This window comes from Cupressus sempervirens, chromosome 2 (genome assembly GCF_028749045.1).
Source record: "Cupressus sempervirens isolate cs-2001-9-10 chromosome 2, ASM2874904v1, whole genome shotgun sequence".
Taxonomy (NCBI): Eukaryota; Viridiplantae; Streptophyta; class Pinopsida; order Cupressales; family Cupressaceae; genus Cupressus; species Cupressus sempervirens.
In genome coordinates this window covers 329,362,281-329,389,010 of record NC_143119.1, presented here as the reverse complement: position 1 = coordinate 329,389,010, position 26,730 = coordinate 329,362,281, and the positions used below count along the sequence as shown (strand labels likewise).

General features: G+C 37.1%; 1 protein-coding gene across 1 annotated transcript; it reads right to left on the bottom strand.

Moving 5' to 3' along the window:
* Positions 1–449: 449 nt before the first annotated feature.
* Positions 450–25,618, bottom strand: LOC149572440 (glutamine-dependent NAD(+) synthetase-like). Its single transcript, XM_089815837.1, has 5 exons — positions 25,399–25,618; positions 1,812–1,882; positions 1,665–1,703; positions 1,329–1,457; positions 450–988 (listed from the first exon to the last, which is right to left on the bottom strand). Exons 1-5 carry the CDS (start codon positions 25,616–25,618, stop codon positions 764–766), a joined length of 684 nt encoding a protein of 227 aa, XP_089671963.1. The 3' UTR covers positions 450–763.
* Between the last annotated feature and the right edge of the window lie 1,112 nt (positions 25,619–26,730).

The window sequence follows — 26,730 nt, the reverse complement described above, 5'->3', positions numbered from 1 at the left end:
CACCATAGATAATAGCCATCTAAGTTAAATAGTAATTGCTTGCAAAAATTGGTTAAAAGGCCACCCGTAAAACTTATTAAACTAATTTAAACTGGATTAAGTCTTTTGTGTTCATCAAAAGTGATTATAAACTCTTTTGACATTTTGTGAACAATAATATTATGTAGTTATCTCAAGCTTAAAATTATTTTGTTAAACACATGATTTTGTAATATTAAACATATCATGTGAGAAACTCGTTTTTCAATCATCTCTATTGATTAACCATTCCTCGATTCACCTCTACCCCTAGGACTTATTATTGCTCGGCCTACCAATCGGCCTACCAGTCTACATCTAGACATGAGAAAAAAGTGGAAACAATATAATAGATTGTAAATAGGGAAGTTTCTACTAAAATTTAAATACATCTATTAAAAAAAAAATACTTTCCCATACATGGATAAATCTATGAAGGGAAATCGAAATTAAAATATGATTTGTTTAAAGGCCAAAACCAAATTATAAACATGCAAGCAGAAATTGTTGTCATCACGATCAGAATAATGTTAAAGAACAAAGGCTATAAATAGCATATCAGTTCACAACGGGCTATCCCATAACTAAATCTTCAATAAAATAAGGCGAGTTTCCTGTGACATATAGCTTGGGCCAAAAGTCTCTTTAGTCCACTAAGATATCCAATGATAATAGAACACTGGATAGCCGAATATTTATACAATACAAAGCGTAAGCAGCCAAGCAAGATCTTTGAGGTCAATTACTAAATCCCAGCAGATGGGTTTGCTGAATTTGCCGCTGGCACACCCATACCAGAGCCACGGGCACTTGCAATTTCTACTTGTGTTGGACCATCACACGTTGTGTAAGGACCATTGATAACCTGATCTTGCTCTACAAGTTCATCTATTTTTCGAAACTGCCAAGGCCAACGAGTATTATAGAGGAACTGCCTAAGATCAAACCGGTTGTCCTCTGGAGAATAACTCTGCGATCAAATGCAAGATCCAAAACAATTAGAGGGAACCCAATTTAGTTTAAAAAGGAATCTTGGATTCTCTCATTCAATGTTGAGCATGAGATAGGGTTACATGATCTAAACTAAATAAATCTTTATAACCTTTAGGACATCCTACAGAAGCACAAGCAGTTTTAATTTTTTCCTTGACTTATGTTTAACGTGCCAGAGTCATGCGTTGAAGAACGAATATTAGAACTCTTGATCAATTCGTAAAACAGTCTTGCAATGTGCATCCATACGGCTTCTACGATAGGTTTTTATGTAAGAAACAATATGACTTCTAAAACCAAATGATAGATGTACGCACCTCAGCATGGTACGAAGGGGTCAAGGTTGTCATCTTATGTCGATTTAAAGAATAATATCGGAAGAAATATTTAACTTTTTCTGCAACTTCTGCAGGAGTCAAGCGACCACACCATCTGTGGCAAAGGTGCTGGAGGTACAACCAGAACAAGAGAAAATTAAGACCTATTGTTGATTACATAAGTGATCTAAGACATGCTTTTATTATTAAAACCTCTCCTCAATCTCATCTCGTAAGTTATCTCTACATAAATGTCATGATTCATTAGTCCTACGAGTACTTCAATGACGACTTGAAACTTAACATAAAAAATGGAAATTAATTAGTACATAGAACCCGCAGACTGTTTTGCATATAACACGACCATATAAATGCCTGTCAAAAATGATTCAGCCAATTAGGCAGTTCGCTGATTTAAACAAATGACCACCTTAAAAAATGGTTAAGATTGAACATGAAGGCCAAAAATTGTGAAACTCAGACTCCAAAATTTAAAGCAAAATGGGACTCGTCCTTCTCTGTGCAACAATCTCTCTCCATGCAGTTGCCAGAACCTGAGGCGTAATCAAAAGTTAAACTTACAGAAAAGAAGTCATTGAAATCAATTTCACTTGGCAAGCCCAGAGAGGAAAAATTAAGCGAGAAAAAACAGCAATGAGTTGATTAAAAGTAGTATCGATTCATCTAATTTTGAAGGTTTCCGAATTTTATGATTAGTTTTGAAGTCAATTATACATAGTGCTTCGTGTCCTAATGATGTGAAGACATTTGTATACAAAGAAAGTCCAGTTTCACAATGGGATGTAGAGCCAAAGGAACCAGCACAAATTGGCAAGGAAGCTACAATTACAGGGGGCAGGGCTGGTTGGTATTAGTTTGGCAGAGATTGACCATGTGTGATTCAGTAGTTCTAATGAGTAGTTTGGGCATGATTAAAGGTCTCCCTTCACTACATTTAGTTATTTTGACATTATTCTACTCATTGTAATCATCTTGATAAAATCCTGAATATAACAAAAAATTTGAATTTGACATTTTCATTGTTCAGACTATAATCCTAAATTGTTAATGTTGAATGTTCACTTCGAATTTCAGTAGGATTCAAATATTTTAATGTTTACTATTTTACTAATTTGCCAAAATTCCATTTGAAAATTCAAAATTGCAATTCTTATACATCCACTTGCAACATATAGCTAATTTGGAGGAGGCAGCTGAATAGAAAGCGAACATGACAGTGTATGAACAGACATAAGGCAAACATGGTAACCCACCAAGGGCAAGTTGCCTGAATACGTAGCTTGATACTACCACTATGAATGAAGCTATTGAGGATATTGCAGCTATACCATCCACTACCATAATACCATTAGAGTGGCAACATGTTTTTTTGAGTTTTAGTCTTTAGAAGAAATTTATGATTTATATATTTTTACTAATACTGAAACTTCAAGATCATATGTTTTAGAGGTTGAGCTCATTTTCTGGTCTATGATATACATTAAACACTGATGCTGATTTATATGTAGTGAAAATCAGTAATATGTTCTACAAATTTAGTAATATATGTTTTCAAATGTTCAACAAATACGCTCAGTTTTTCGTCAAGTTTTTGAAATTATCAGGCCTGAATTTTACAACTACAGCTTAAAGAACATTTAGGAGCTTTAGCAACATAATAAATAGCTCAAACACTTAAAAAGTATAAAATAAAATGATACTCTATAGAGTCTATCAAATAGAAAAGACGGAAAAGAGCATCCCATTCGATTGGACAACCAACTCTACAAAGCAGAAAGAGAGGCAGTCTCCGCCAGAAGCCAAAAATCCAGAGCTCGACAAAGATTTCATGCAACTTGGGCATCGATTTTCATAACAAACTCAACTGGGATACTTGTAGATCGAAAAGAATCCAAGGGGGCTGGAAGGCGTTATACTCTTTACAAAACAAGTGCAGGAACGCAGAATTATGGGATTGGACGACCATGAAAACTCTGTTTGGTTTGCTGGTCACTCCGGTTATTCTATACGGATGTGAAGTGTGGGGCGGTAGTATGTCCAAACAGAAATGGCGGCAAGTAGAAAGAATTCAAAAACACTTTATCACATGCAATCTTAAAGTCAAGACCACAGTTCCGTATGAAATCCTTTTGGCGGAGGTGGGTTCCTTTCCATTAGAAGCCGTCGCATTGACCCGAATGCTAAGCTATTTAAAGAAAACCCAAGGTCTAGAAACACATCGTTGGCCCAAGTTGGTAATAGAGGAAAAACTTGTGAGGCGGAAAAGCACATGGATGAAACAAAATGACAAATGGATGCAGAAATGGGATATCAAAATCCAAGCTTGCCCGGATAACATTAAAGAAATAAAAAAGTTTGTCAATGAAAAATTTCGTAATATTCTGTGGACAAGACACATAGGGAGGAAAAAATCTTATTACATTAAAGAATTTAATCCCACTTCTAGTCATGATGAAAAGGCCTATATAAGGGCACCTATTAACTGGAAAGCAAAAATGTTGATGGCACAAATTAGAACTAGTTCACATCAGCTGCGATGTGAAACTGGTAGATGGCAAGTTCCAAAGGAAGAGTGGGCAGACAGAACATGTTTATTTTGCAATATGGGAACAGTGGAGACAGAGCAACACTTTGTCATGGAATGCTTGGCTTACAACGACATCAGATCTGATTATACAAAAATTCTGCAGAACAAGGACTTCAACTATTTATTTGAGGAAGATCAAGTGAAGAGAACAGCGGAGTTGATTATCAAAATTCAGAGAAGAAGAGACAAGTTAACCAAAACTTTGCAACTGACTAGTTTGGCTCCTGACTCGGGAGGGTGATTGCATGGGTCCCATAGACTACTTTAGTCTCGTGGACGTCATTAAAATCTATCATCTCATATCATATCATGCCTTGGCCAAATTTTGTGTCAGGAAGTTAGAACTATTGCCTCTCCATTTCAAATCGGCAGATTTGTAACGATTTGATCTTTCCCTTAAACATGTTGTACGGCAAGGCGCGGATGACATCATTTTTCTGCCCATTAAGCCTGGAGTTAATGCAAGTCCGATCATTGAAAGCCTTGAGCATGCCGAAAATAAATGAAAATCCAATTGCATGGATTTCTAGCCAACGATCGAAAAAGGAGATATATAAAGTAAAATCCACCTGGCAAAAGTTGATCATTCCTTCTCCCTAATGCCCATTTTCAAAATCTGTAATTCAGTTGCTTGCTTAAGTGTTATAGAAAGCCATGTCTGCGAGGTTTATGGGTTATGACAGTCTCAACGGGATTGATTGCACACTGAAAAATCTAAGTGATACTTCATAGAGGTTTTATGATTTGGGTGATTTGCATCAAAGGCTGAATGTGGACCCGATTCACCCTATCACACAGAGGTTGAAGGAAAGCAGCTTAGTTGAAGCGGCCATGTTTCCAGTTGCAGTTCAAGCGCTCGAGCTTATCATGGAATGCATATCGCACTATGATCCCAGAACCAAGCAAATAAAGATGCCTGGAGATGAAGTACTCCTCACCCTCGACCGAAACACGCTATAGACCAGTTTCAGACTGTCCGTGAGGGATGTCTAGAGCAACATGGACTTCCGGAATTCAGCCTCCATGTTCAAGGGAAAGAAGACCTTGCACAAAGGAGATATGATGACCTCTTGGTTATAGACCACTCCAGGAAGAAAGAGCAAAGTGCCAAAGACTTTGTATGGCACGAACTTAAAGAGAGAGATTATCCACATAATGGTTCTGTTGCAAGCTGAAGGGCAAGGAGGTTTCTCTGAATTTTGTGCACTCCTTCTATATGGTGCAAGCCATGTGCGCGAAAAGAAAGCATGTAGATTGGGCTCAGATCATGAGCGACAACCTCTCTAGCTAGCTCTAGAGCACTAAGGCCCAAATGTAGTTTTTATATGTCATACCTAATCTATGCCTTGGTGACCATCGATTTGTACCCAAGATTGCCGCATGTATAGGAATTCAACGAAGATATTTTGGTTTATGACTTTTACCCATGCCTCCAGCTGCATAGGAGATATGTAGATTTTGTAAAGATAATTGATGCATTCATGATGTGAATTTTCTGTATGTTGCACAGGTGCCCTGAGCATCGTGTCTCTCTAGAAGCTATGGAAATGGTACTTCAGTTTGAGAGTTTCTTCATTCAGTTTCCAACCTTCTCTTACCTCAGAGTAGTGTGTTTTGATAGATTTCCGTGGAAGGTGCCCTGATCTTCAGATGACCAAATAGTATGGGTAGAAATGTGCAGGCAGATCATGGAAGTTAATGAGCTTTGTTCGGTCATGAAGAAAGCAAGAATCCCATTCCTGATATAAGTTGGAGCTTATTCATGTGCCTCGAGGTCGAACGCGAAGAATGTAGTGAGGAACTTTGAAGATAGGTACAAGTCAATCTCTTATGAGGTAATCAGATTGTAATTCGACCCTGTGGATTATATAAAAGACAATTTGCAGCTAGGCTCTTCTTACAAGCATGTTCTGGCCTTAGAAGATTATTGGGCTAACTGCAAGGATGAAGTTGAGAGCCAAGAAAGATTCTTTTCAAGGATGATAGTGGATCAACTAAAGCTTTATGGTGTGAACATAAACATGGAGGGAGTTGTAGATGATGTTCAATTCATGTAGTCTTCCACCTATTTGAATGAGGTGAAGAATACACCTATTGATTTCATAAACATGGAGGGAGTTGTAGATGATGGGCAATTCATGTAGTCTTCTACCTATTTGAATGAGGTGAAGAATACACCTTTGATTCTACTCCTCCCCTCGGCCCAGAAGTTAGTAATTTGGAGGTATTGACAATAGGATTTAGCAAATGAACTGTAATTGGGTCGAGTGGACCCAAGTTCAGAGAAAGAGGACAGGTGATTCACCGTCGGGTTTTCATCTTGCATAGTTCTCTCCCGCAATCTCAATAGCTACAATAGCTGCGACTACAAGTACCTTAGTGGGACCACCATAAACAGTCGTAGAAGATGGCAGAGATGGAGATTACCCTCCAAAGAGAAATGTCCAAGTCTCTCCAACTTGTGGAGGTGGGCCTACTCTAGTTATAGTTTCCAATGAAGAGTTGGAGAAAGAGTGAGACAAGGGAGCGGAGAAGGGTGAAATGGCAGATCTTGAAAATCCAAAGTAGCAAGGTTCCTTTATCCCAGTGATTAACTTGGATGGATCTGATGGTGCCAACGGACATGATGGAGGATCCCTACCACAATAGATACCTCAAGCACCAACAACACAAAGTAATATCCCAGTTGTGGTTTCTTCCTCCAAAACCGTAATATTTCCATTTTCTAGCAAGAAGATGGAGACCACCAATGCCAAGAAAGTTCTTCGACTGTGAAACACTTCACTCTTCTTTGAATGTGGTGCAATCTGAATCATGGTTGGAGAATACTTTGAACTGGAAGAGAAAGAGAGTGGAGGAGAGCGTGCCACCAAAGGATTTGATCTCCCAGACAATGAAGCAAGCTCCTACCTTAAAGAAAATGAAGAAGACTCTAATGTTGGCATTCGTAGGAAAGCATGCAGTGTCAGGATATTATGTTTTGGAGGTCACCCGTGCACAAAAGGAGGGAAGTCTGGTAGAGCATGACCCATCGTACTTCACTATCCAGCAGTGCAACATGTGTAATGTCCCCGTTATAAAATAAATGTATTTAATTAAACCTTGTTAATGGGCCGATTGATTTAATATATCTCGAACCCATTTTTATTTTGTTTCCATAGTTTGTGTCGCCGTCGGCTATCTTTGTACACCCTCGAAAAGTTTCCCAATGGGTATTTAAGCACGACTTGTAAGTAGTCTTTAGGTATGCAGTTTGGATTATTTTCTATGTACTGTGAATTCCTATTGGAGTTCTCTATTGATCACCATTTCATAAGTGAAAGGCCTTCCCTATTTGGTTTGTTCGGTTTCGGTGGGATTCAACCCTCACCCTATTCCATCACCTGTAACACTTCGCTCAGGTCTGGTAAGTCAGAGCATCATCATATTGCAAATATTCATTGTGTTGATTTGATCTACTCTCTTGTCCTGTGTATTTCCAATTGTGGTTTATCTGCATCAAATCTTGCTATTTATTTACATTATCTGTTAGTTTGCAAAGTCTCTCTATGCATCACCTACAAACTCCATCGATCTCTAGTTCCCACCATACACTGTATGGCCTCCCATTTATGCAATGGCTCTCACTCTCCCACACATTTTCCCCTCCATCCATACTTGACCTACACTCCACACATTGCCTCCCTCTGATGCCATACGGCCATTACACATTCATCACCGTATTGCACTTTCTTGTGTCATACGGCTTGCTACCTTCTTATATGGACTGGAGATATATTCCTGCCACACATACTCCCCACCTTACACCATACAAAAACACCCACACACACTGTATGATCCCTCTGGTAACACCGTACAATCATTGTAGTTACATTGTACGGTCATTCTGGCAACGCTGTACGACCTTTTTGGGCATTGTCTTGGTACCATACAAACAATTTAGGTGCCATATTCCGTACTTTCCCTCTTCCTCCATCGTATGGATACCTCCCTTTACACTTGCAAGATTAATTTTTCCACATTGTACGAGTTTTTGAGCTCCTTTTGACCATCATCTAGTCCTCTTGTACTCGGGAACATTATATTGGTATCAGAGCTTTTGATCCTGCCTGCCTGTGGAAGTGAATGCAAGTTAATACTCAAAGGAGAAGGCAGAGTAACCCTATTGATAGAATGGTAGATTATCAAGATTCCATGACAGAACTCATGAATCTTTTGAGAGAGTTGAACAGAAACCAAATGCAAATCAACGAAACCCAAACGCTTATGCAAGAAACTCTACAAAAATTGGCCGAGGAAAAGACAGGAGAACAAAATGGGCATAGTGATGATTTTGTTTTGGGAAGGACAAATTTTCAACCCTCTTGCTCTCAACCCTTGATACCCATCTTCCTTCCAAGGATGGAAGCACCATGCAAAGGAAGAGAGCCCACTTTTGAGGAAATGCAAGAAAAACTTCGATAAGATTGGCAGAACGTGAATATGGAAGGTGATATATCTTATAGAGACTATGTTGATCTAAGAATGAGATATTTTGGCGGGAGAAATCATAGTTATTTTAATGATGATCTCAAGAGAAAGATCAGAAAGGTAAACTTATTGCCATTTGATGGATTTGGAGTCATCTGTGCATCACCTACAAACTCCATCTATCTCTAGTTCCCACCATACACTATATGGCCTCCCATTCAGGCAACGCCTCTTACTCTCCCACACATCTTCCCCTCCATCCGTACTTGACCTACACTCCACAAATTGCCTCCCCTTGATGTTGTATGACCAATATTAGGTACGACCATTACACATTCATCACTATACTGCACTTTCTTGTGTCATACAACCTGCTACCTTCCCGTACAGACTGAAGATATATCCTTGCCGCACATACTCCCCACCTTACACTGTACAAAAACACCCACACACACCGTATGACCTCTTTGGGCATTGTCTTGGCACTGTACAAACAGTTTAGGCACCATAATCCATACTTGCCCTCTCCCTTCACCGTATGGATACCTCCCTCTGCACTTGCAAGATTACTTTCTCCATACCATACGAGTTTTTGTGCTCCTTTTGACCATCATCCAGTCCTTCTATACTCAGAATGAGCCTGCCCTAGCACGATAGAAGAGATACCTATGGGAGTTCTTCAATAAAGAGATTGGCAGCGAGCTCAATGAGCTAAAAAATGACTAAGGCATAGCTCAAAGCCATGAACAAGTTGTCAAATTACATTAGGCAGATGTTTGTCTCCATAGCTACTGGAGTAGGCGAATCCTCAGATTCCCAAATTTTCGATTTGTCTGCAAAGGAGAACAAGGCCCTGCTCTTTGACATACTACATTTTCTTGTGAAACTAAAATATTTTGGTTCCTAGCTCTGGTGGAGCATCCTTCCACCATTGTTTTAAGAGGCCATCAAAGTGGGGATGATGATACCGTACACTTTAAAACTTAAAAGATGGTATTGAAAAACTAGTAAGAAGAGAATCTGATGGAAGGATGGACAATTGAATAGGGAAATGGCTAAGTTCTAAATATGGTAGTATATTCGATTGGATAGTATAATTCACCAATTTCCAACATTGTGAACACAAAAATCTATCCAATCTAATTGCAATCTGGTGTAACCCAACTCTTCTATTAGTCCAAGTAAAAGATCCATCTTGTGGGGGAACATCAAATAGAGCATTATTGTTAACAAAGTCATTAAAGTCCTGGGTAGCTGTAGGAGGGGAATAATACCTCCATACTTATCTCTAGGATGAAGAATGACACTAAATTAATTGAAAATAATAAATTTGGCACCTACTGATTACTGGATAAAACCTGTGAGAGTAAGCCATAAACTTTGTTTATCTAACATAGGGGTAGGGCCATAAATATTAATCAAATGGAATGAAAGTTCATAGTGTTGAATGGATAAAATTTGCCAATTAGTTCCTTGATGAAGATGTTGAGCCTTGATAGTCTTAGGATTCCATAATACAACAAGGTCCCCAAAAGCACCTAAGCTAGGAACATGTGAGGAATTCCATGTTGACTAGCATCCAATATTTTTCTGAAAGCTATTTATGGATAGTTTAGTCTCCTAAAGCAAGATTAGATCACATTGGATAGAATCAAGACACTACTTGATCTTATTACATTTTTCAGGGGCATTAATACCCCTGACATTCCATGAGAGAATTTTCATAATTGACAAGGAGCACTCTTGGTGCTCCTTGTTGATCATTTAGAGGTAGGAAAATTACCATCCAAAGTTGACTAGATCCCTGCATCAACTTCTTTTTTAGCTTTTGGTGCTTTCGATGGTCTATCCCTAGGCTTAGAATATTTCTTAGTTATAGGAGATGATGAGAGGGGGGTTTGCAGCACAGACAATTTTTGGGAGAAATCAAAATTAACATTAGTGAGAGTTAGATCAACAAAATGGGACCTAGACTGAGCAGAATTATCTATTTGAGTAGGAGACTTTTTTACTGCCAAGCTAAGATCTAAAACATTCATAAAGCCTTCCATCCTCAGTGAAGGAGGATTTGATTTAAAGTGTACATTGTCCTCAGGTAGGTCATGGAGCATGATATCTTCATCAAAGAAATTGGGAGGAATTAGTACAGTACACTCTATTGCTAAAATTTTGGCATATTCAAAAGACAATGAATGTCCTTGTGAAACTGATGTAGCTTCTAATCTAGACAAGAAAGAAAGAGGTTGATCATTAAAAATGAGCTCATTAACAACAACTGAGAGGGATAAATAACACCTTCTTCATTGGTAGCCGGATATGTAATTGCAAGTTTAGAAGATGTTGATGACGTAAAAAGAGATTGATCTAGACTTATATACTTATCTTGATGAGTATCCCATTTAAACAAAAGATGGGTTTAAAAAAACATACAGTTTTTAGGAAAAATTAGAGGGAAAAGACCCTAAATTGGGAAAAACCAATAAGAGAAAAAGAATTCCCCAAAGAAAACATTGGGAGTTATTAGGACTTGAACAGTCTCCATGGGATTGATCTTTTTGTGTATAACAGTGATCCTTTAGCGAATGGTAAAAAATTGGATTTACAAATGAGAAATGATATGGGCCCCTTGATAGTTTAGCTTTAGATACACAAGCATCATTAGGGTCAGAAGGAACAGACTATGTCCTAAAAGTGCAGTTTAGTGGGTCAGAGCCATGGTTACTACAAACTATTAGATTAGAGCAACTTGGATCTTGACATTGATTAGTAAAATGACCCAACCAACCTGCCATCTTAACCACAGTCTGTGTGTCCTAAATAATAATTTTTTGGTTCCAACCTCCATATTTAGATGACATAATTAAGGAAGAAGGTCATGGTTTATTCAAATTTAGCAAGCCACAAAACCTTATAGAAAGAGATGGTTCATCAAAAGGCACTAGATCATGTCTGATGAATACCCCTATTGTATATGCTATTAATCCAATAATTTGTAGATCTCTATATTCCATTGGTAAAGTAGGAAGCTCAATCCAAAATGGCACAAAATCATAGGTTGTATGACTAGGTTTAAGGTTTGGAAACCAAGTGTTGGTATATATTCCCAACCCTTTACAAAACCAACTGTTAATTTGAAGAGCATTATCTCGAGAAAGCTTAGAACCAAATATAGCAATTAAAAAGAAAGTCTCATGATCAATGTAGAATAAATCAATAACACCATACCAATAACACTTTTCCCAAAAAAGAAGATTTGCAGCCGGGAGGAAGGACCAAATCTTACTGATGATTGCTATATCGAGCATGTAAGAGATCTATGGTTCGAGAAGTCCATCTTCAATCACAAGAAGTTGGGCATCGCCATATGTGAGTGTGGCAATTGAACTATCCAGATTATTATTGGGACCAGATGATCTTATTGAAGATGTAGACCCCAAATTTTCCTTCCAAACTTTGACAGGCTGATTTCCCACAGATTTTTTACCTCCAAGTGAAATAATATTAGGATAAGACAAAATTTTTGGATTAATAATGGAGATGTTATTTAGACATGACACATAAGAAGGGAGTTGGTAGTTGAAATGTTCGATCTCCTCACTAGTTTTAGAAAAAATAGGTGTGGGCCACTAAAGTGGCCCATGACAAATGTCAAAATCAGCTGGATCTGAGGTTTGGTAGCCTTAGACCATGATTTGTCTTCTTTGCACCACATCAACTACGATTAGAGCCATATGATATGTTGAAATCCCTTACATCTATTTTTCCACCATGATGACAAAGAAGAGGAAGATGAGCTTGGTTCAAAGACCTCCCATGTACATCAAGAGCTCTAGTCCTTCCACCTCACTCATGCTCAATACAAAACTCAACCAATTCCCCTTTTGCCAGAGATCTAAATCTATTATAGAAAATCAATGTCTTGTGAACAAAAATTTCTTTTCTATCATCATCAGGGGCAATGAATCCATAACCCTTATGTGAATCAAACCACTTGACCTTTCCAGTCCTTTTCCCACTCTGTACCATATTTTTGTTTCAATAATCCAATTACAAACCTTAGCAAATATATACAAAATCGCAGATCTGGATTTGCTGAAGGTCACAAGTCCTGATTTCCTCATATGTAAATATAGTAGCAAATTAATGATTGACGAAAGTCACAAATTGGTATCCTGGGCTACAAATCTAATTCTAACTTTTCTTGATCCAACCAGACTTTTTGATGCAACTTTTTTAGAAGTTGATATCTAGTGCAAGAAATGGTTTGATGTAGTTGTAATTTTATCCAACTAAAATCAATGTTAATTTTGCATCTTCGACTCCGCTTCCCAATAATGAATTGTGAAAACTTGTTGAATCCTTTATGAAACCTTATGAATCATGTGTTGCTATAAATGGAGGTCATGGTGAATTGGAAATGAATTGGAGGCACTTTATTGAAAATTGTTGTTGCTGTTGGAGTTCGTTGCCACTATTGGAGTTCACTACTGTGGAGGAGAAATGGGCACTCTGTTATATCTTTGTCAAAACCACCAGAAACTTTGTCAAATTCTCAATATCTTCTTTGGTTCTTTGAATCACACACCAGAACCAACAGATCAAAGGAGATTGCATAGATTGTATTCCTCAATCTGAGTTCTGTACTCTAGCTATTGCAAAAATAAAACAAATGAAAAACCCTTTGAAAGAAATAATGTTCTTCACATCACGACAATGGAAGGGCATTTATGGATTCTTCAAGATGTGAAATGTCTTTCTAGAGCTTACAATGCCAATCTAAATACACCGTTGCCTTCTCTTTTGATGTTTTTTCTTACCTAATAAATAATTATCTCACCCTTGGCAGAGACAACTTTGCTCCCGAATTGTTTCTGTTGTTTCAAATTGCCAAATCTTGATCTGGAAAGCCATAGAAGCACCTCCTCTCTCACCACTGTGATCTCTTTTTTGAGCAAAACCCTAGATCTGAGAAGTTGCCTTCCTAGAAAACCCTAGATCTGAGAAGTCACCTTTACAAATTAAATTCTAGTTTTAAAAGATCAATTTCCTTGTTTTGAAAGTAGAGCTTGAGAGTGGAAATCACACAAAATGTGTCTTTCGCAAAGTATACAACCATGAAAAACAAGTGAGGAACAACTCCGAATTGGAAACAATTTTGAAAATAGTAAACTCTTTATATTTGAGATGTGGGTATGTGCAGGATCATGGTGTGCCAAAAAGTGGCGATGTGAAAAAAATAGAGTTTAAACACGTCTAAAAGTGCTTCAAAATCTGCTCTAACTTTTTTCCACCTATCTAGGTACCAAGCCTGGAAGGAAAAGCCAAGCCTTATCAGATATCTGATAATCATATGACATTATTATTATAATATTATAATAATATAAAAATATTATATTATAATAGTATAATATATTATTTAATATTATATAATATAATATAATAATAATAATAATAATAATAATACTATAATATAATAATAATATTATTATATTATAATCGTATAATATTATACTATAATAATAAAAAAGTATAATATATTATAAACTATAATAATATAATATAATATAATACATTATAATAATATAATATAATAATAATATTATATTATAATAATATAATAAAATAATATAATATTTTATATTATAATGTAATAATATAATATAATATTTTATATTATAATATATATTAATGTAATATAATATATGAAAAAATATAATATAAAAATATATAAAATAAAATATAATATAATATTTCAAAGCTATATGTTATATGTTATATATCTTATATCTTATATATAAAATTTAAGATATGCGGGCTATTGGATATTCGATAATATCGGATATCCGATATCTGTAACATTACATATTTTAAAAAGACCAGACCCACAGGCCTTTATTTCTCACATTTTGGGGGCTAGTATTAGTGCGCGACTGGATATCAGATATAGGATCGGATATTAGATATTAAGGTTTTTATTTTTTGTTTTTAAAACTAATTTTTAACCTAAATTCGATAGATTTTAGCATGATTTTGTTTGTTTTAGTTGAATCTAGGGTTTTTTTTGAAAAAAGAGAGGTTAAAATTAAGGTTTTTTAAAAATATATTACGTTTTGCAATTCAATAGGAATGACAATCAGAATGATGACACTGAGGCAGGAAATAATATTCCTCATAACCCCCCACCAAACGATCTAGTAGCCCCACAAAACCGTCCACCAAACAATCCTCTACCCCCTCAAAACCCTCATTGAATCAAGGATTTGATAAATGAAAATCTCACTGAGTCGAGAGGTTTGCATAGAACATATAATAATGTACCCACATTGGCTCTCCATGTTAAACACCATAGTGGATAACATTAAAACCCTTACAAACCAACAAAATGCTGCTCTTCATTGGCGTGATCAAATGCATGAGATGTTTGATGATGGTTTGGATTATGATGAGGTTGCGACCCTCAACATAAGCAAAGACAATTTGGCCAACCTTTTTGTGAACCCAAAAATGGGTTTACTAGTTGACCCAAAATAATCCAAACTATTGATTAAATGGTGCACAAATGACACCATACGTGCAAACTTTTGGGATCATTGGTGGATGGTCTTTGATATCCCTTCACATGGAAATTTAGACATACCATTTTATTTCCTTAGAAAATTATATGCTGAATTTGTGTTGAAACTTAAAGTGAACTATTGGAGCATGAAGCCAAACATGGGCTTAGGACTAGGAGCTCCTCAAGATAGACCCTCTTCCCAGCAGAAGAAAGCTAGCACTTTTGTCCCCCCCACTGATATCTCCCCTCCTCCTCGAGTGCAGCATCCAGATATTATGATAGAGGCTAGCTCTCAGAATATCAGAGCCATTCATAGGCTGAGTAGCCTAATGATATCTCAGGCTAGGTCAATCCTGCCTCCTCATGTTGATGATGTTGGTGCCAGTTCATCATCAGCTAGCTCATCACACGTTTGTCTGCCTCACACTTGCATTATGTGCAAGAATATTTGCCTGGGTCCCATAGGTGATCTTCTTGAGTATCCTTTTGTATTAGATGAGGATACACTAGAGACACACAGAGGCTACAGACCTTGATGCGAGAGAGGAGGGGAATGCAGAGGCATGGACTCCTTCGGTGTCGATACATGTATATATATTTTTGTTATGACATATGTGATTTAAAGTTAATTTTTATAATAGAGTAATTTTAATTTTTAAGCCATATTGACTTTTATATGTATGTGATCTTCATTCACGTTTAGTTGATGACCGAGGAGGAGCTTAGACAGATTGATGATGCCACACTCTTGACCATTTCATTTGGCCTTGAGACATCTATGGTACATTATGTTGTGTTTGCATTTTTTTTCTATTTGATAGTGTAGCATATATGGTTGCTAATCTTTCTTTTATCTTGCAGGTAGCACCTGTCCCAGAGGGACAAAGTGCGGAGGGTGAGCCAGCACGCATTGACAAAGGAAAGGTAATTAGGCGCTTTCTATTTGATTAAATATCGATGCATTCTTGTCAAATGTTTGTATTAATCCCATTTAATTACATTCTTTATTGTATATAGGGTGTTGCTACTGGTGATAAGCCTGTACAGATTTCGCATCGTAGACCATCAGGGATTTCCATTCGCACTGAGAGCCCCATTGTATGTATAAGTATCATTTATTTTTTATTATCCTTATCTTCATAAATAAATTCAAAATTGATTTCCGTGATATTAACAACTACTATTTTGTATCTCATAGGAGACTCCTAGTGCACATGAGGTCCGATGGGAGTGTTATGTAGATTTGATGACGCGACCACTCACTCCTAAGGAGGAGCCTACAATAGTAAGTTTTGAATTCATGATTAAATATGTTATAAATTTAGCATGCTATGAATTATAATGTTATAGTTTAAATTGTTGATTCATCTGACAAAGGTATTTGAACATATACAGCCCACAATCAAAGAGGTACCAGCATTGTTGAGGGCATACGAGAGGACTTTTGACCAGCGCAGGAGGACAATGAGAGAGGTATTTATTATGAAATTTTGATAGTATTAATCTCCATTAAAAAAAAGATCATTATGCATTTGAGTAATTCAATGTTAGATACGTAGAATCATATAAATTTAGTAGTCTAACTTTGGGTTTTCCTTTTTTGTTTATGTAGGAGGCATCCAATCCACCTAGTGTAGCGAAGAGGCTCCATTTTGATCATCCACCAACACCCTAGGATAGTATAGTTTTCGTAGGATGCATCATGAGACATTTTGGGATGGCATATGCCACATTGTATACAGAAACATTGATATTATACACATTCTAATGGCATGATCAGCCACATTTTGTATATGGATCTATGTATTTTGATATATATTTGAGTACTTTATCTATGGATACATGATCTTTGATATATATTTCTGTAAAACTTTTTCTATGGATACATGTATTTTGATATATATTTTTTTCATTTATGTGCACAATGATATACATATTAATTTAGTATCTAGTATTGTTCAATTTATCGTGGATCATGTGTATTATTCATGTTTATGGAATATCATTAATTTTGATTATGTTTGTTATATTCAATTCAAATGCAATAAGTTTTGAATAACATTTTAACAACCTTTATTATCAAATTTGGATGCAATGTATAATTTGAAGTGCTATCATGACATAAACACACTTGTTAATCTCCTACACAAGGTTCAGATAACCCCAAATCTGATTTTAAACTCCACCTTCAACCTTGAAACTAACTCTTGGCTTCAAATCTAATCTCAACACATTTAAGGACTCCACTCCTCAACCATGGATTCTATCCCCAACCACCAAGTCATTCATAGATTCATAATCTTTGATAACTAGCACTTCACTTTGTTACTATCCTCATACTACAACTTTTCAATTTCAACATAACTTCAAAATATCTCAACTTAAGAGACTTGATTGGATAGTTCATCGATAGCCCTCATGAGCTCTGAGTTATTTTAGGCCTCAACATCACCGTCCTATAGCATTCAACGGTTCATTGATAGCCCTCACGAGCTCTGAGTTATGACTCTCAAAATATTGACCTCAAAATGCACTTAGAGCACCTTGGAGACTCCTCAGTATGGGATGGCCGTGGATGATGGATGGTCTCCGTGGCCAGAAAAAGGGTGTTACTAAGGTTCACCAGCCCACCCGGAGCTAATGGCACTGATAATTCGATGCCAAGCTTAGCAGTTTCAAAGTTACGTTGTGGTGCACCTATGAACTGAGGCACACTACGAGTTTTGGCATCAAGCAAGATCCCTGTGCCGAATCAAAATGAAATGTGATCTCTCAAAAATGAGATAGATTATTTTAGGTCTCAGCATCATCGTCCTATAGCATTTGACAGTTCATTGATAGCCCTCATGAGGTCCAAGTTATGATCGTTGAAAGATCAACCTCAAAATGCACTTAAAGCACCTTGGAGACTCCTCGGTACGAGGTGGCTGCAAATGATGGATGGTCTCCGTGGTTAGAACAAGGGTGTGACTAGGGTTCACCTGCCCATCTGAAGCTAATAGCACTGACAATTCGATGCCAAGATCAATGGTTTCAAAGTTATGCTGTGGTGCACCTATGAACTGAGGCACACTACGAGTTTTGGCATCGAGTGAGATCACTATGCCAAATCCAAACAAAATGTGATCTCTTGAAAATGAGATAGGTTATTTTAGGCCTTAGTATCACTGTCTTGTAGCATTTGACAGTTCATCAATAGCCCTCACAAGCTTTGAGTTATGACCCTCGAAAGATTGACCTCGAAATGCACTTAAAGCACCTTAGAGACTCCTCGGTACGGGGTGGCTGCAAATGATGGATGGTCTCTGTGGCCAAAAAAAGGGTGTGACTAGGGTTCACCCGCCCATTCAGAGCTAATGGCACCGATGATTCGATGCCAAGATTAATGGTTTCAAAGTTACGTTGTGGTGCACCTATGAACTGAGGCACACTACGAGTTTTGGCATCTTTCAAGATCGTTGTAGTGCACCTATGAACTGAGGCACACTACGAGTTTTGGCATCAAGCAAGATCATTGTGCTGAATCTAAACAGAATGTGATCTCTCAAAAATGAGATAGGTTATTTTAGACCTCAGTATTACTGTCCTGTAGCATTTGACAGTTCATCTATAGTCCTCACGAGCTTCGAGTTATGACCCTCAAAAGATTGACCTCAAAATGCACTTAGAGCACCTTGGAGACTCCTTGGTACAGGGTGGCCGCAAATGATGGATGGTTTTCATGGTCGGAACAAGGTTGTGACTAGAGTTCACCCACCCATCTGGACCTAATGGCACTGACGATTCGATGCCAAGATCAATGGTTTCAAAGTTACGCTGTGGTGCACCTATGAATTCAGGCACACTGCGAGTTTTGGTATCGGGTGAGATCGCTGTGCCGAATCCAAATGGAATGTGATCTCTCAAAAATGAGATAGGTTATTTTAGGCCTTAGTATCACCATCCTATAGCATTTTAAAATTCATCGATAGCCCTCAAGAGCTTCGAGTTATGACCCTCGAAAGATCGACCTCAAAATGCACTTAGAGCACCTTGGAGACTCCTTGGTACGGGGTGGCCGCAAATGATGGATGGTCTCCGTGGATGGAACAAGGGTGTGACTAGGGTTAACCTAACCATCCAGAGCTAATGGCACTAATGATTCGATACCAAGATTAGCAGTTTCAAAGTTACGCTGTGGTGCACCTATGAACTGAGGCACACTACGAGTTTTAGCATCTTTCAAGATCGCTGTGCCGAATCCAAACAGAATGTGATCTCTAAAAAATGAGATAGGTTATTTTAGGCCTCAATATCACCATCTTATAGCATTTGAAAATTCATCGATAGCCCTCACGAGCTTTACGTTATGACCCTTGAATGATCGACCTCGAAATGCACTTAGAGCACCTTGGAGACTCCTTGGTAAGGGGTGGCCGCAAATGATGGATGGCCTCCATGGCTGGAACAAGGGTGTGACTAGGGTTCACCCACCCATCCAGAGCTAATGGCACTGATGATTCGATGCCAAGATCAACAGTTTCAAAGTTACGTTGTGGTGCACCTATGAACTGAGGCGCATTGCAAGTTTTGGCATCGAGCGAGATCGTTGTGCTGAATCCAAAAAGAATGTGATATCTCAAAAATGAGATAGGTTATTTTAGGCCTCAGTATCACTATCTTGTAGCATTTGACAGTTCATCGATAGCCCTCACGAGCTTTGAGTTATGACCCTCAAAAGATCGACCTCGAAATGCACTTAGAGTACCTTGGAGACTCCTCGGTACGGGGTGGCTGCAAATGATGGATGGTGTCCATGGCTAGAACAAGGGTGTGACTAGGGTTCACCCACCCATCCGGTGCTAATGGTGTTGACAATTCCATGCCAAGATCAATGGTTTTAAAGTTACGTTGTGGTGCACCTATGAACTGAGGCACACTACGAGTTTTGGCATCAAGCGAGATTGTTGTGTCGAATCCAAACAGAATGTGATCTCTCAAAAATGAGATAGGTTATTTTAGGCCTTAGTATCACTGTCCTAAAACATTTTATAGTTCATCGATAGCCCTCACGAGCTTCAAGTTATGACCCTCGAAAGATCGACCTCGAAATGCACTTAGAGCACCTTGGAGACTCCTCGGTACGGGGTGGCCGCAAATGATGGATGGTCTCCATGGCTAAAACAAGGGTGTGACTAGGGTTCACCCACCCATCCGAAGCTAATGAAACTGATGATTCGATGCCATGATCAGCGGTTTCAAAGTTATGTTGTGGTGCACCTATGAACTGAGGCACAATGCGAGTTTTGGCATCGAGCGAGATCGTTGTGCCGAATCCAAATAGAATGTGATCTCTTGAAAATGAGATAGGTTATTTTAGGCCTCAACATCACTATCCTGTAGCATTCAATAGTTTATTGATAGCCCTCACGAGCTTCAAGTTATGATGCTCAAAAAATTGACCTCAAAACGCACTTAGAGAACCTTGGGGACTCCTCGGTACAGGGTGGCCACAGATGATAGAGAGTCTCCGTGGCTGGAACAAGGGTGTCACTAAGGTTCACCCACCCACCTGGAGCTAATGGCACTGACGATTCAAACAGTTCTAGCCGTTAGGAGTTAGATTTTGAAAAGTTGTCAAGAAAATTGCAAAAGTTGCTAAGCAACTTTTTGCAATTTTTGCGCCAAGACAAGTTTTATTGCAAATTTGATTGCAAATAGACTCTAAAAACTCCTAGGGACCCTAATAATGTTCTAAACATCTAGACTTACCTAAAAAACTTGGAATTTACCAAAAATCAACTTTATTGGACCAATTAATGGCCAAGGCTTATAGTTGCACCATGGGGTCTTGTGTCCATTACAAATGTGGATGGTCACAGGGAGATCATTAGATCTATCTCTAGACCTTATTACATCAAGAAAAGAAAATTGATTTGGTGCTTTGCACTAGTGTTCCCTTTATTTCATAAAATTTAAACTATGGAGTTTCCTTCCAAAATGCTCATGTAGCCGTTAAATTCAAGATTTGAATTTTCTAAAGCAAAAAGCTAAATTTTAAGTGACTTATTGAATGTTTCAACTTATGAAATGACTTGAGATTATTATGAGACCTTATTAGGACCTATCTAATGACTCACTTACCCTATGCAAACCTAGACATTACTAAAGTTCAAATCTCATGGTCCTTTAATACTTTTCAATATGAAAGTCTTTCAAAACATTATACAATATTATGACTCTTTATGCTTTCAAATGCCATGATTGGTTGCAAAATGGAAGAAATCAGGCATTCTAATTGTTCATCCATACTTTCTAGATTTTTCTTATTTGATTAGTTTGATAAAAACAGTTTTAATAATCATAATGTTAGCTTTATGTCAAATAAGGAAAAAATCAAATTTGTAATAAGATATCCACAAGCAATTATCTTTCATATAGTTATAAATGCTCTTAAAATTGTCCTTATAGCCTTGTATCACATGCAAATATGATTTGCAAGAACTTGTTCAATATCTTCCTCTTATAATTCCTTACAAAGAACCTACCAAAATACAAATTAGAATGTGCAACTAATTTAACTTGTCTTTTTCATTATTACAAAAACCATATACAAAAAAAGTTCACATTTTACATCATAATACATCATAAATCTTAGGAATTCTCTCCAATACCACCCCCTCCCCTCCAACTCTTCATGATGTACCTACATTCCAATATCATAAAAAAATTAGTAACTTATTGTATTAAACAAGATAATCATTAGTTCATTGAATCATTATGAAGAAAATAACATAAGAAGTAAATATACTTAGTCGAGTGTTCCAATAGGGTCCTCTCTTTGTTTTAGGGTCTCCAACAGGGCTTCATGATCAACATTAGCAATAGTAAAAATTTCTTTCACTTTTGGTCTTCCTTGATGCTTCAACAACTTTACATTTATTGCTATAATAAGATGCGAATATATGAGAATTATTTTGTGCTTCTGATAGTTTTCAAATGCAGGAATTCCGTTCCTTCTAAGCATGTATGTCTGCAGCCATGTTCTAGCGACAAACATTGAACCAGTAGGATATGTGAATCCATCATCATTCGTGATTGGTTGTGCAAGTTTTTGATTACCTCTTACACAACGTGCTAACCAATAATCAGATTTCTCATCATTCCCTTGTGGTGCAACCAATTCAAAGACATGTCCTAGCTGAAATAGAAGTGATAAATGATTATGCTCAAGTGAACTTTCCATGTCATCATTTCTAATAGAGGGTATGATAGACAATGGAGTAAGATAATGTGGAGCCCATGTGTCCACCCACTCACTTGATTCACAGTGATCCCAATCACACTGAAAACAACTAGGACAAAAGCAAGCTAGCTGTCGTGTCCAAATGGTCCATGTACTAGAATCAGAGCTCTGAAATGAATGCATTTTTTATGAGTCTCTCACTGTAGCACAATATAATCTATCAACTATAGACCCTTCCTCAACCAACCAAAAGAACCTGCGTACCACTGAATCAAGAGTCCCCCCCTGTGATAATGCTAAACTACACCAATCACCAATGCTACGAGCATCAAGAAGCTCTGCTGCTGAAATCTTCAGTTTCTCCTTGACTAGAGCTCTGTTCACACATGCCCCCGCTCCATCATGTTCCCCTTTTCCATGGCCGAACTCAAAAAAACTCCAAATATGAGGCACCCCTCTCTCTATGTGCATCCTACACAACCAATAAAACATGCGAGCATTCTTGAATTGACCTGTACAGTTATCTGACCAAATGATATGTCTATCCATAGAAATTGCATGCTCATGTAAGAAATCAAAATAATTCTTGAAACAATGTTGCACAAACTCGTGAGAGTGAGATCTATCATCACTCATATAAAAATGATTGTCTAATAATCTTCTAATTATCTTCCGCACTATCAGGGGCATGTCTCTATGTTATGTGAAAAAAAATAGCAATCTGAATAGAGTTGTAATACTGAGATTGTGTCTCATTTTGAGGTTGCAATGTGTAGTTCTCAGCTAAATCAACAACTGATATAATAGTTCCAATGGGAAAAGTCTCTTTGCACATTCTAAATTGTTCATCCAACCACTGAGACCTGTGACTATGTCTCGCATACTTGTAAAAAAGATTTGCCTTGAAATCTAAAATAAAACTAGTCACACTGATATCTTTTCTAACCAATTAAAATCTAGAGCTCTCACCTCCACTCTTCAATGTGTATTTCACCGTTTCATATACCTTTTTTTTCACTATTGTCTTTCCAAAATCTTGTTCGCACCCCTCATGGAAACATGTGTCAAACTTGGATAAGCCATTACATTCTGAGCACTTCTCACTTAAGCAAGCATTTCTATAAAAGAAACAACCATCAACTCTATGACATAAAAGTTGATCTAGCAAGTCTCTTGATGATTTTGGAAGCTCACTAGCACCACAATCCTCCAACATTTCTTTACCATGCAAAGTAGAATGGATGGAACGTAATAGTTCATAGTGCATAGAAAACTCAACATGATATTTGCAGCAACATGTATTTCAAATTTTGAGTGGAACACAATAAAATGGCTTCAAAGATTCAAAAGCCCTTTGTGATATATGAAGACTTGGATGACTCTCTCTAAATCGTTTGAACAACATAGTTTGACTTACCTCCAAACAGTGTTTAGGATGTGGCGTGTGGTCTCTGATGCCAATTCTCAACTTTAACATGTCTTTAGCATTGGGTGATACTTGTGAGTTAAAGTGTCAAAATTGTGTAATTTCTTCCTTCACATCATCAGATAGCTTCTTATCAAAACGTGGAAGTCTCCCACCAAATGCCCATGTTTCATTTTGAAGAGGATCATCAATTTTCTCTTGTTGACTAAGTGCTCTTCTCAAAGTAGTACGATTTAGATTCAAATCAATAAAAGTTTGTCTCATATATCTACCATTTTCTCAAATGATGACTTACCAAAGAGGTTGTAATAACCCTTTGAGCAGCTTTGTTATCCTTCTCCCTGTTATTTTTCCCAATGCTATTGAGAGCACTGAAAAGATTCTTCACAATAATGACATTTCTTTCCAACTTTTTATTGACACGAATCTTCAATTTGGAAAGCATAGGTCTCATCTTTTACACCTTTAATAAGTGCATGAAAAGCTGACATTGCTCTACCACTGTCTTGTTGCCCAAAAACATCTGATATAGTCTTGAAGCCCATAACCGAATGGTTCTTTCTAATTTTTTCCCTTCCAAACTAGTAATAATCATTTCATTAATTTCAATTATCCATTTTGGTGTTTTAGAACCTTCATGTCGATTATAATTAGGAGATATGTAACGTTCTTATGCATTAGGTTCTGGTGCATTGTCATTTTCGACATGGTCAATTATGCAATTTGGATTATGACTTGCTAGCATTTCATCTTCAAAATTTTCATTCTCTAAATTTTCAATTTTGACATTATCGTTTTCAATAGGTACATTTTCATTCCCCAACTGTACATATTCATATATCTTCTTTTTACGTTTATCCTTTCGACGACTGTTGTTCCCCATTTAGATGACAAATTTGAACATCTAAGGTTATATTTTCGAATTTTTTTCGATTGGTTGGGCCCCAAAACACACTTTTTTGCAAAACCCATGAAAAAAGAACTGAAAAAGTGATGTTGTCGAGTCTCTAGGGACGGGGATATGTTAGAAATTGGTGCCAAAAAAAATTTGATATAGGATATCCGATTTCAGATCGGATATCTGATTTTCTCCAATGACATTTGGAGGGAAAATAGCCTTTGCTATAATAGTATTAATATTATAATAATTATTGGAGGGAAACCGACTTTGGTTTATTAGTATTAATATATAGTATTAGAGCTATAACAGTATTAATATACATATTATTATCATAGCTATAGTATTAATAGATAGTATCAATATTATTATTATACCTATAATAGTATTATTATTATTACTATCGATATAATAGTATTAATATTTAGTGTTTATTTATCTTATTATTATTATGATACAATAGTATTAATATATATTCAGTATGTGTTAGCAAGCTCCTATAAAGAACAAAGATTCATTAAAACATTGGAGTCACTGTGGGTGTATGGAGTGATATCATCAAATCAAGAGAATGAAGAGTTAGTTCATGCTGATAACAGATATATATTCTTGCAGAAGCATGGTCAAAATGGGAAGCTGCTTGAGTCAATACAAATAAACAAAACCGAGGGCATGTTCTTGTTTGGGATATAGTTATCTCGACTCATGCTCGGACTAAGATGACATTAATGGGGTTATAAATTATCTTCCCTGACAAATCGAGGTTGTCTTCACCACTTGAGACCAAAAGTTGTCATGTTGCCATTTGTTTGTGGTTTTTCACTAAATTTTTTTGAGCCTATTCGGTGCAATCACCAAATCAAATTCTTCAACTTCGACACATGTACTTGGGTTGGATTCTTTAGGAAGAGTGTCAGGTTTGTATTTATACATGAATGCATCAACACTGCTGCGACGACAGTCACCGATGCCAGACAGTGAGGGGGTAACTACATGTTGTTGAACATTTTTCTCATTATTGGGTAAACTGTCCATGATATTTTGTGTTTCAAACTTCCATTGACATGTGTTAAGAATTGCAGATGTCATTTCAACAGTCAATCCCATAATTCGGAATGGAAGCTCAAGAGATGGCAGAAATCGAATAGGAAATGCTTGGTCAAATTTCAATCCTAACTTTTGGAGTTTGCATAATCCCATGAATATCACACTGCAATATCTCACTAGTGTTAAAATTGTGGATTCTTATAAATAGTGGTCGAGAGATTTGATAATGGGTGTGGAACCCGAGAGTACAGGGTTGGTTCGATGCATGCAAACGATTTGACAGAAGGTCTAATAGTAAAAGGTATCTCACAAAGCAGATGAAGTAAATCATCAATGGTTTGATGCGATGTCCTTGCTCATCTCATGAATCTAATTTGGAAGCCTAGGTGGAAAGATATATGATAGGACCCGAGCCTCATATCACGACAACTAGACCTATTCTTCAATGGTCTCAAAATAATATATTTCCCTCTTTTCTCCAAACCTTCAAAATATTAGACAAATAAATGCTTGATTAAAATACCATTTTGGAAGTAATATAACATATCAAAAACTCAAATGCCCTTCCTTTGGACCACCTGTACGAAAATGGGTGATCATTGTTTTAGGGTTCATTAGGTCATTTTTCCAAAACAACTATGCTTCAAACATTGAACTAACACCCCAAACTTGGTACAACAACTTTTTTTCCAAACTAATGATTTTGGCACTAGTTTGTTTAGCCAAAACTTCTAAGTTCCCCAAACACAAGAACCTCACCAAATTGTGCCAAAAACTAGGGCCTTTTGTTTCTCTGACCAAAATTCGCTCGAGGACTCAAATGAAAGTTGAGACAGCTTTAGTTGGACATGCCCAACATTCTTCTATCATAAAATCATCTCCTAATTAGGCTAGATCTTTGATTCAAATCTATATATTATCTCCCCTCTTACAATTGAGATATTGCAATAGGGCATGCTTATCTTGGCAATTTGAGGGAGTCAATGTCTAGTACCTGCAAACCTACATAAAGATGACTATGTACAAATATATATTTATATAACAAACAGTAGAAGGGAGTAATACATCATGTAGATCCCGACTCATAGGAAACTACAACTCCCTCCCTCAACCACATTAGGCATGTTAAACAAAAACATAAAATAAACACACACAACATACGCATGCAAGTA